At 37.7% G+C, this 12,474-nt stretch overlaps 1 protein-coding gene across 1 annotated transcript; it reads left to right on the top strand.

Annotated features, from left to right (window-relative positions):
* The first annotated feature begins 1,184 nt into the window (after window positions 1-1,184).
* gig2o (grass carp reovirus (GCRV)-induced gene 2o) lies at window positions 1,185-2,155 on the top strand. Its single transcript, XM_060863129.1, is given in 3 exon segments — window positions 1,185-1,603; window positions 1,606-1,691; window positions 1,693-2,155. Coding segments are annotated over 3 exon segments (639 nt in total). The 5' UTR covers window positions 1,185-1,249; the 3' UTR covers window positions 1,892-2,155.
* The last annotated feature ends 10,319 nt before the right edge of the window (window positions 2,156-12,474 follow it).

Genomic DNA, 12,474 nt, shown 5'->3' with positions numbered 1-12,474 from the left:
GTTAAATATTTTTCAAGATATCCCATTGTTTCTTTTTAATGATCTAAAATAATTTACAATTATATTTATATTTATCCGTCATGTTCTTTCTAGTTTCTATCGGCACACACACGCGCACGCGCGCGCGCACACACATACACACACATACACACACGCACACACAGACACACGCGCACACAGACACACAGACATCCACACACAGACAGACACACAGACACACACACACGCACGCACGCACACACACATAGACAGACAGACACACAGACAAACACAGACAGACACACACACAGACACACACACACAATTTAGACTCTTTAATGAGAGTTAGCATAAATGTCCATTTTTGCTAAAATTCATTTCTTAAGTAGCTAGCTTACATTAACTTGTTAGGTATATAACAAATCTTTCATAACCATGTAGAATACTAGAGTTTTTTGGCCCCTATGGACTGTGGGCCCTTAGCATTGTGAGTACCTTTCATCCCACTATCCCTGCTGGCAACCCAGAGCCTTTGTGCTTTGTATAGGCCACAGTCCACTCTGTTCACCAAACCCTTCTACAATAAAACTAAATTTTATCCTGTCAACTTGGATATGTTGACTTTATATTACAGTCTGAAAACATCAGGTGTTAAATTAAGGAGGGGTTTGTTTTTATGTAAACTAGGTGGATACTAGGTGGATACTTGGATACTAAGCAGCTTTAATTCTTTCTGGTGTGGATTCCAACAGGTGTTTGGAAAAAATCCTTTGAGTTTCTGGTCCATGTTGACACAACTGCATCACACAATTGTTGTATATTTGTCAGCTGAACGCTCATGCCAAAAATTTCCAGGTCTATCACGATCCAAAGGTACTTTCTTGGAATCTGGTGAGTGAGGAAGTACACTATAGTCAGTGTCATATTCATGGAACCAGTTTGAAATGACTTGTGCTTTGTGATGCAGTGGATTATCATGCTGGAAGAGTCCATTGCAATATGTGTACATTGTGGCATATATATATATATATAAAACATTATATTAGTTAATGAGTATTACATACAGATAAACAGATGACACAGATCTTGACTGAGTTATTCATTAAGAAATAGTTTCAGTTTTGATACTTAATCAGAATGTGAAGAGCAAGTTTCTTGTTTGACTGCATTGCACTAAACCGAAAGCAAACGCGTCGAGTACAAAACAAAAAAGAAGTGACTGGAAGTGACTGAATTCTCTGTTTTGTGTGTTTTTATTTAAACAGACTTCATGGCCGGCACTGTGCGTTTTGCAGGCTGGCGCACTGTTGAAGAAGGCAAGAAACTTTCAGAGAATGAGGAGCCGAAGCCAGGCAGAGTTTACACCATGTATCATGGCACACATGTCGACAACGCCGAAGTCATCATCATCAACGGCTTCAAGCCGTCCACAAAGGGAATGCTGGGCAAAGGCGTGTACGTCAGCCGTAACATCGAGAAGGCCAAATGCTACCCGCTCCGAACCGACAAGCGCGATCAGGTCGTGTTCAAACTCAAAGTCAACGTCGGCAAAGTGATCAAAATTGACATAGACAACCATCCATTGCGCACGACCTGGCACGACGACGTCTATGACCACACACACGGGTGCCTCCAAACAGCAATATCTCTGTAATCAAATCTGGCCGAGAGGAGGACTGTGTTTGGGACCCGGACCGCATCACTGTGATCGACGTGTTGCGCGTGTGAGAGCGAACGGCGCAAGCTGCGTGATCTCATCCGCACACACACGCGCAACAACGAGTGTCCATTATGCCGCCAGAGCGCACCGACATTACCACACGAGTTGCATGATTGCTGGGAATGCGGGGGCAGAATTTGTCCGTTTGAGAGAGAGCATGTGTGTATGACACAAGGGAACAGCCAGTTATAGGATAGTTCCCTACATCCACCATGTGGTGTGTTCAACTGTTGGCCCCCAGGATTTGTAAACTACATTTTGGCTACTACGACTTGTGGCTTAGGGGATACCTCCAAGATTACATATTTGTGTCTTTTTTATTAAATAGAAAGGTGCATGAAAATATTTTAAAAAGTCAGGTTACATTAAAAGTAATTAATACACTGTAACCCCTTTAAAGATACCTCGTACCCATGTTCCCATGTGATATAATAAGAGTAAAAATGATAAACACTATTGTACTGTATCAGTGTAAATAAACACTTATATTTGTGTACATATATATATATATATATATATATATATATATATATATATATATATGTTATTTTAAAGATGTAAAGACATTGCCCATATATATATATATATATATATATATATATATATATATATATATATATATATATATATATATATATATATATATATGGGCAATGTCTTTACATCTTTAAAAGTTTCTGTTATTTGTCTCAAATCTCTTTCTTTTGTTTGTAATAATTGATGGGATTCTTAAACTAACCTTATGACCTATAGCCTACGGACGTAGGAATACATCAAGAAGGCTTGCCATCGGGGTTCACAAAGCATATGGTTGCGACTAGAGCTGTGCATAGTGAATAGAATCACACAGTATGCAAATAATAAAATAACAATTAATAAAATAAAACCACTCAATGGAAGTGAGGTGAGTTTTGCTTTCATACCTTCTAAGGTCCTGGTAAAAAAAAAAAAACTGTCCAGAAATTCACAAATCAAATATGATTTTATTTACTATAAAGTACCTATTCCGTAGTTTACACACTCTGTGCAGTGTCCACAGACCAAGAAGATTGTATTTAATCCATTCATTCATTCATTCATCTTCTGCCGCTTATCCGAACTACCTCGGGTCACGGGGAGCCTGTGCCTATCTCAGGCGTCATTGGGCATCAAGGCAGGATACACCCTGGACGGAGTGCCAACCCATCGCAGGGCACACACACACATACACACACACACACTCATTCACTCACACAATCACACACTCACACACTAGGGACAATTTTCCAGAGATGCCAATCAACCTACCATGCATGTCTTTGGACCGGGGGAGGAAACCGGAGTACCCGGAGGAAACCCCCGGGGCACGGGGAGAACATGCAAACTCCACACACACAAGGTGGAGGCGGGAATCGAACCCCGACCCTGGAGGTGTGAGGCGAACGTGCTAACCACTAAGCCACCGTGCCCCCCAGATTGTATTTAATGAATCAGAAAAATAGTAACGTACGAAAAATTATCAGAGATTATCACGTCTACTTTAAACAACAGTTTACAATTGTATAAATGACAGATTTTATTTTTGAAAGATTTTATTTTTGAAAGATTTTATTTTTGAAATTTTCATGTTTTTATACATAGTTCCCTTATTTAGGCTTAGACACATAGAAAGTTCCACAGGCCATCTGGTTGAGACCAGTTCTAGACTGGTTTGAAAAAGCTGAGCATCTGTTCAGAGTTGAATAAAAGTGTGTTATTCAACATACCATGTTTGTGTTTCTAAGGGCATAATAATAGAGATTACATTAAAAAAAATCCAGTCTAGACAACTTCCAATTCTGGCTGAAATCTAAAAAAATATATCAAGATATTTAATTGTAGCAATGGCTACCATAGCCTAAGTTATGAATTATGTGTATTTGTATGGGAATATCCTGATCACTGACTTGACCTATTAATTCCTCACTCACTCTGACTCATTTTCTACCGCTTATCCGAACTATTCTCTGGTCACAGGGAGCCTGTGCCTATCTCAGGCAGGATACACCCTGGACGGAGTGCCAACCCATCGCAGGGCACACACACTCTCATTCACTCACGCAATCACACACTACGGACAATTATAAAGAGATGCCAATCAACCTACCATGCATGTCTTTGGACCGGGGGAGGAAACCGGAGTACCCGGAGGAAACCCCCGAGGCACGGGGAGAACATGCAAACTCCACACACACAAGGCGGAGGCGGGAGTCGAACTCCCAAACCTGGAGGTGTGAGGCGAACGTGCTAACCACTAAGCCACCGTGCCCCCCCTATTAATTACTGTAACATGTAAATTAAATTCATGACTAAAGGTTTCTTGAAATTCTGTGCAGTACAGGATGATGAGCTTCATTGTCAGCTGGTGATATAAGAACAAAACACCATGGTCTATTAATTTAATAATCATAATCCAGAATTTGTTCTAAATTACGTATACTGTATAGATAGCCACATCTGTAGTTGAAGTTGATTACTTGGTGTGCCAGACTTCTTTTCTGAAGATAATCAGCTTATTTTCATTAACAGAGTTAGCAGAAAATAAAATTCCAGTTACTCGATGAATACATCTATATCAGTTATTTTATACGGTGTTATAATTGTGTGATTATTAGATACAATAGGAGAGATTATCTCTCCTAAATATTATAATTAAGCTCAAAATATGTCTGTAGTTGAGTTGTAGTTATGTTTATTTGAAATAAACATAACAGTCTTTTCACACTGAATGATTAGTTTACAGTAAGCGTAATATACTAACCATCAGTATCTTTTATTAGGTAACTAGCTAGCTAGCTATAAGTTGATGACTAGGTCTCGGTTTAACTTAAGGTTCAAAGATTATTATCTAATTCTAAATATTATACTTGATGTTAAAATAATTGTTGCATTTCTGTCAGCAAATACAAAGGGAATAATTTGCTAATCGAATCATTAGTACGTTTATCTCAATTCCCAATATGTGAGGATCTGAAGACTAGATGTGATAGATGAGGCTTCATGTCCTTTTTTAATTATGTGTCTTGCTGAAATTTTCACTGGGCAATAATCACCTTTTTTCAGTGCCTTCTGCGCTATTGTCAGGTATCTGCTCTGGATGCTGACAGCTCTACTTAGAGAATGAAAAAAGGCTTGACTGTACTGTAGGTAAGTCAGTGTGTCATGCTAGTATTGCACCTTGGTTTCCAACAGAGTGGTAGGTGCAGTACATTATGTTGGCACTGAACACTGAGCTGAAGCTGTAGGCGAGCTGACAGAAGTCAAAAGTTTGCTGAAAGAGTATTGGAATTTTGTGAGTGCCATACAGAGCTTTAACCAAGACATGAGGCTTTAGAAAGTTACATTTGTTATGAATGTTGTATGTTCAGCAAGGAGCACACATGCAGGCTCCCATTTCACTCCAATTTCATTCTGCTCCAATTTCACAGCAGAATTGTACAACAAATTTCATCTTCCTCACTCTGCTGTAGGCAATTCTACAACCTATCTGTGTTCTGTTAGTTCATTAGTGGATGTTCTGTTCTGTGTTCTGGTATAGCACAATAAAATAACTCCATGCATTTGTGAATTCATTCCAGTTTTTTTAGTGTAATTGCCCCAACACTCCAGAATTAATGCTTCAGTGAGGCGGCCAGAGTGAACTATTCGGTTTTCGTGAAGAGGAATGTCTTGCTAGCACAAGGTTTCTTTACTTCATCCATTATACATAACATAAGAAAACGTTTCATACTAAAATACGCTGTGATATAAAAGTACTTTTAACTTTTGTAATGTTTGAATGCCTTTATTAAATGTGATTTAAATATCATAATAAATGGAGTTACAATGGATTGCTGTTTATTAATACAATGCATTCTGTTGATTAATAAAATAAAGGAGGGAAAGATAGTTTTTTGCATGCTTTTGCTAATTACTTTGTAAAATATTATGTGCCAATAAAACAACCTGAGATGAGTAAAAATCATGTTTAATATAATGTGTTTAAACATTACAGATCTGTTTTTTGTAAGTGTATAATCAGACATATAATAAGATGCCAGATGACTATATGACTATATTCAAGAAGGTTCATGAACTGATGTGCAATAAATTAGAATATGAAAAGTTATACATTCCAGCAAACATATTAAGAAATGTGGGCAGTGTCGTGAGAATTAAGGCTTGAACTCATGCAGTACAGTATATTAACCACATGAGGGCACTGTCCCTCCACCACACATACACACACGAGGCTGATCAAGCAGCAGGGCACTTTTGAGAAAATACTGTTTGCTTTAGACTTCTCTTTTATTTACTTTCTTTATATGTACCAAATGATTTATGTGCTTAAATACTGTAAAAAGCATACCTAAGACAAAAATCTGCAGCTACTCAGATTATGAATATGGTGTCAAATATATATATATATACACCTTAAGATGAAACAAATACAATCCTCAAAGGGCTTAAGGATTGTCTTCATTTATTTTAAGTTTGTTAATTTAATTTTAACAGCATGTGTAGTTCTTATAATAAATCATGAGTCCAGATGGTTGTTTTCCAGTTATTGTTTCTTTGTGTAAGATCCTAGGCTGAAAAAGGGTGAATTTGTGCAGACATAGCCCTGGCAGATGTGGTGCTGAATATCTTGCGCTTTCTGATGAAGGACCAACGGAACTGGCTGTGAACTGAAATCATCCAGAATACTGTTCAGTTGCTATTTGGCAGGTTTATAGAGAAAACACACACACACACACACACACACACACACACACACACACACACACACACACACACACACACACACACACACCCCACACACACACCAAAATCTACCTCTAACCTTAATTCCAGTAAATGAAAGGAAATAATTTGGCTTTTTACCCCATTTTTTACTGTATAGTATATATAATATTTTATAGTATAATGTGTCCTTAGTTGAACCCTAATGTAAAGGTGGACATGGGCGCGCTGCAAATTCATATGAAACATCAGCCTCATTTTCATCATTCATGCAAAATATAGTTTCTGACATTCACATACAATGGATGCTTTATGTTACATGTAATATGTTGTCATTTTGAACTACAGTTGGGCAGCATGATCATGCAGTGAGGAGTGGGAGAAAGTGTGTGTAGAAAGGAGTGGGAGAAAAGTGTTTCCTACAATGGACTGGTCCTGTCCAGGGTACATTCCAGGATCAAGTCTTGTTCCAGGTCGAATACAACCATGACCAGGATAAAGAAGTTACTGAAAATGAATGAATGAATGAACTACAATTGTTGACATGGTTTCTGGTTAATCATGCTTGAAAGGACAGTGCAGTCTTTCATATTAAAAGACTCACATCAAAGCATCGTCTGTAAAAAGAACACGTATTTCACATTTTGCAGCGACAGTATAGAAGTTATCTATTTGTTTGCCAATTCACCAAAGTTCCTGAAACAACTGAAAGGAGAGCCTATCACATGTGCATGATTTAAGTAGTAGTGGAATGCAATTGTAAGTCAAGTGGAGAAATTGGCTCAGATGACCAAAGGCCTCCGCTACAGCCGGCCAACAAGATAATCAGCTGCCTCGTATCTGGATTCAACAGTTTGCGTCATTTGTCAGAACCAGACACACGTTAGCTTTCACAGGGCATTCAAGGAACTTTTATAAAGAGATTACAGTGTGCCATGATGATAACTCTGCATATAAGTTTGCCAGATTTTCTTTTGGTCTGTGTAATCACTTATCTTCATTTATGAGATGACCTTGACATGACGTGTTGTGAATGATTATATTGCTGTGTTAGACTCGAATCTCTGGCACCCCAATAACATGCATCAGTACAGACTAAATGGTGATCTGGACTTAGAGAGCAGTTAATTCATGTCACAATTCACTATTTTTCCCAAATTTAGACATTAATAAACTCCAGGCTGTAAACATTGCTTCTTTGTATACAATATGCTTTTGGCTCCGCAGTCTAGAAGAAGCATCTAATCATTTCTTGATGATGAAGAATCGCAGGCCTTATATGATCTGGAACCCGGAGAATATTACTACAGCTCGAAATAAAGTCTTGCTAGTGAGGGTAGTACAGTGTACCCTAAATGCAACTCTAGGTTAGGATAATGGCATTTTTACAGGATGTTCTGTCTCTGTACTAATGTTGCCCACTTAAGATGCCAACATTAATATTTGTTTGCACGCACAGTGAGCAATTCTTCAGCTCTTTTAGCTTTTTTTCACCAGGCTCCAGCTTTTGAATATTTCATAGTCATTTACTGAGTATGAACAGGCATAAAAAATAAAACTCGTATGTTTTTAGGAAACTTGCTTAATTGCCAAATACTTGCAAGCAACAATGCTATAAAGATAATCTAAATGCTGTGATTTTTTTATGATTTGGATTAACCTGTGCTTTTGCCAGCAGCAAACATAATTATGCATAAATATGAGAACAGTGTGTAACATAAATCTTTTTTCATTCCATTATTTGGAGGGAGTAGCATATCTCCTGCTGGGCCTTTTTATTGCCTAGGCTAAATAAAAGTTTTGTCTCAGAAAATGCTGACAAAGATTTAATCCAGGCCTTGACAACCAGTTTTTTGATTAGCTGTCTATATTCTGTCTATAGCTGTCTGTACAAGTCTGGACAAATAAAGACATAATTAAGCCAAATTCTGGACAATTTAACTTTAAAGGTTCATTTCTATTGAATGTACTGATTCACATCATTGAATGAAAAAATACATGCCAAAAACCGCAAAAAAATACTTAAGCAATAAAAAGCTTAATGTTAATGTATACTTCATGTTTGTTTCCTGGTTGAAAAAAAAAAAACACAGGTTATTATCTTAGTCATCTGACTTGAAAATCAATATTATAATCTTTCCTCATGTCCTCCTGATGTCCCTGATTTCTTTAATTAGTTTTTCCTTTCACTCTTCCTGTAACCTTGTTCAAAAATAACCCAATTAGGGGCAAAAAGGTTCTCTGACAACCCTGGTGACAAAAATGTTTACAGTTGTATGTTATGTATTGCATATGTCTATCATTTAGAAATCCTGAAGGTTTAATGTTCAATAATTTGTTAGTGTGTCTGTGTGGTGTTACTATATATAAAATGACCTCTTGTTCCTTTGACATGCACAGAACAGGATGTATGTGAGCCAAAACCAGAAGGAGTGTGGCAGTCCACCATGGCTCTATTCTTAATCATGATGTTATCCCTGCTAATAATTTTAGTGTTTTTTTATTCACCAACACTGGGCTGTTTATGTGTTTGTGGTTTAGAATGGTAATGAATGGTGAATATAGTTAGCATGGGTGTGGCTTTAAATGATCTTTAAAGGAGCCCAGCCAGCTAAAGTTGGTGTCCCGGGCTCAGAATGTTCTGGAGCTGGTTTTGGGCCTTTGACCCTTTACACTTGGGTCAGTATTTGGTTTTGGCATGTGAGGTTGCGGGCAAACCAAACCAAACCAAAGCAGGATATAGCGATACCACTTTACTTCAGTGTAATATTTCTAAGATTATGTCACCTGTACATGCTGCTTTTAACAATATTACACAAACTTTTTTTTTATAAAGTTAGAAACCTTTCAACAGGCATCAGCTGATAAGCTGTCTTAATGACGGATTTATGTTGACATCAAGCTGGCAGAACACTCATGTAAAGTGAGATAGACTTGTGGTGACATAAAGCTTATGTTATGACAGAGGCAGCTGGTATAAATGGACCAGCAGGGTTAAGCCCCCTGTCTGTCAAAGATAAAAAGACATCAGTATAATGTTTCATTTTTGGCTTCCTGCATCAGATTATTTGCTGTTAACAAATGTCTCAAGGTTGATTATTTTGAACCTTTGTGAGACCAAGTACATCAACACCACCAAGGGTCATAAGAAAGACAAATACACAGATAGAAACATGGAAAGAAACACGGAATAGAATGGCAAAGAAATGCTGGGGCTGAATTCACGCTAGTCCATGCTGTAGCTTCATCAGTGATAGAAATATAATTTTATACCACACTCACTAGTGCCCCTTTTCTACTAAGGCTCTCTAGCCAACAGAAAGGCAAACCGGTTCTTAGAAGGCTCGCTAGTAGAACCAACTTTGAACCAGCACTCTGAACCAGCACGCAGTCTTTCTGGTGGAAAGGGGGCATAGCTCTCGTCTTCTTTTTAGCTAATATTTTTTAGGCCACTACACTGACACATCCATAACACACCATCAGTAGTGATTGAGAAGGCACACATGAATTGTCATGAAGAGGTAATGAATGTGAACGAGGAGGGTTAATCATTCCTTTTATCCCCAAAATGCCTTTGGAGGACAAACAAAATGCAGGCTCAACCACGCATTGTCTGATCAAAGTACTCAAAAGGACAGATGACATAATTGTACATTAAGTGTTTCTGGTTGAATTAAAGGATTTTTCTGTTTACAATGATTGTTATTCAGAGAAAGCACACCAAAACAGCTTCAAACAATAATTCGAAACGATTGTCTATCTGTCCTTTTTTGCTCCACATCATTTACATAATGCCATCAATGAAACCTCATGTTGTAATTCATTGCTCAAAGTTAATAGTTTCATTGCTGAAATATTGATAAATATTACATTTTATCCTTTCATCTAATATCACCAAACAGCTGTTACTGTGTTAGAACATTTCCCAGGCTGAATGATGATAAAAAACATCAACTGTGCTTGACTTTTCAAATTGAACCCCCACTTGGCATGCTATGTCACATGACCAACATTATATGATGATATGATAATAATTATATGATAATATGATTCAAAATGACTCACTTATATACTCACCAGCCACTTTAATAGGAACAGCTGTACACTTGTGCATTTGTGCAATCAGCCAATCATGTGGCAGCAGCACAATGCTTCATTTGATGTTCAGATCAGAATCGGGAAAATCTGTGATCTCTGCAATTTTAACCACAGAATGATTGTTGGTACCAGATGGGTGGGTTTGTGTATTTCAGCAAAAACCCATTTTCTGAGAATTTCAGACACAACAAGCTCTAGAGGTTTAATAATGCGAAAAACAAAAATACATCTTGGCTACAAGGGATTTCCACCCACAGAACTATTGCTCATTCAGCGTTTTGTGTTTTGCGCTAATCTGCGTAAACTCTAGAAACTTATATGTGTCAAATGATTGTATGTATTGTGATGCTGCCACATGATTGGCTCATTAAATAACGGCATAAACGAGCAGACATACAGGCGTTCTTATTAAAATGGACTGGGAGTTTATTTTGATATTCTCCTTGACATAAAAATCAAATAAATAAGCTTCAGTGTGAGATACTTATTGAAATGTATAATAATGTCAGTTGCTCTGAGCAGCTTATGTAGGTTTTCTGTAACCCTATTAAGCAAGTAAAGTGTTACTTAAAGATGTACAACATAAAGCCCTAAACACTACTAGATTTTAAACAACACTCTTTCCTTGTAGATTAAATAAAGCTTTGCTATTTTTTGGCTCATCAGGAGAGGTGCTTTCTTCTGTGTACCTGATGACAAGAAGCAGTCAGTTTAATTTATTTTGCCTTTTGTCTATAAACTGTGGAAAATTTATTAGTTATAAAATGCACATGATTTTCAGTTTTAGTATTTGCTTTACAGAGTGGCCAGCCAAGGACAGATGTCAGTTCTGCACCAGCTGCATCCGGTAAATGCTTGAATGTCAGGCAGAGCCATGGGCCACAGTACGGTACTTTAGAAAGGCAGAGTCTCTTGGAAACTGGAAGAAGAAAAAGGTGAAGAAAAAGAAGATACATTCATATAATCTAGAATCAGGCAAAAATACCTTGACCATTTTCTGCTTTTCATCTTTGTTCTAGCATGTCTCAGGCAGCTGATATTGACCACAAATGCAGTGATGTGCTAAAACCCTTGGGCCAACAGGATTAAACGTTTAAGTATGAAATGTGTACCTATGTAGTTAAAGGCAATCAGGACTTTTTGGCCCATTTCTCAATGAGGTATTAAACTGGCCTTGTTAAATCATCCTGACCTATGTTAATAGGCCACTTCAGGTCAATTTGAGAGTGCTTCAGGACAGTCTGCATCTGTATGTGTGTTCCTAAACGTATATCATTGAGCATGACAGCTTGATGGAGTTGCCAATAATCTGTTTATTCCATTTGGCAAAGGATTTTAAAACATTGTCTGTATGAGTATGTGTTTGTAGCTGTCTGCTTTCCTGTTGAATCATTAGTCCCTAAACAGATATTTTTCATAAGATCAAGTTTGAGAACATTGCAGTGGGATCTCCTGGAAGATCTTTTTTTGTGGGCCATTTTCTTCCATTGTTAAAAGGGTTGGGGATTTCTGTCATTTTCGTTTACACTGTGTGTGTGTTTGTGTGTGACTGTGTGTATGTGTGTGTGTTTGTTTGTGTGTGTGCATATCTGTGGGTTTTTACATCTTGATGGTTGATATCTTCCAGTTTTGACTGCTCCCTTTGAAGAAACCTATTTTTTTACTTATAGCTTTTATTCAGTATTAGTTCCAATTTTTTTCCATGTTATTTATTTAATGGTTTTATATTTACTTTTGGTCAGTGAGATTATTGTTAGGAGGCACTGAAGAATATGGTGACACCATTTTCAGAGTGGGTGGAGAAAGGTGTCAGGAGTTCTGTGTGATAGGAAAATAAAGGGGAAGGTGTACAGGACAGTGGTGAGACCGGCCATGCTGTACGGTTTAGAGACAGTGTCACTGAAGAAGAGACAGGAGTCAGAGCTAGAGGTAGCCGA

The sequence above is a fragment of the Tachysurus vachellii genome, chromosome 26 (genome assembly GCF_030014155.1).
Source record: "Tachysurus vachellii isolate PV-2020 chromosome 26, HZAU_Pvac_v1, whole genome shotgun sequence".
In the NCBI taxonomy this organism is placed as follows: Eukaryota; Metazoa; Chordata; class Actinopteri; order Siluriformes; family Bagridae; genus Tachysurus; species Tachysurus vachellii.
Note: the sequence above shows the minus strand (reverse complement) of the source record. Positions and strands in the feature narration are given on the sequence as shown.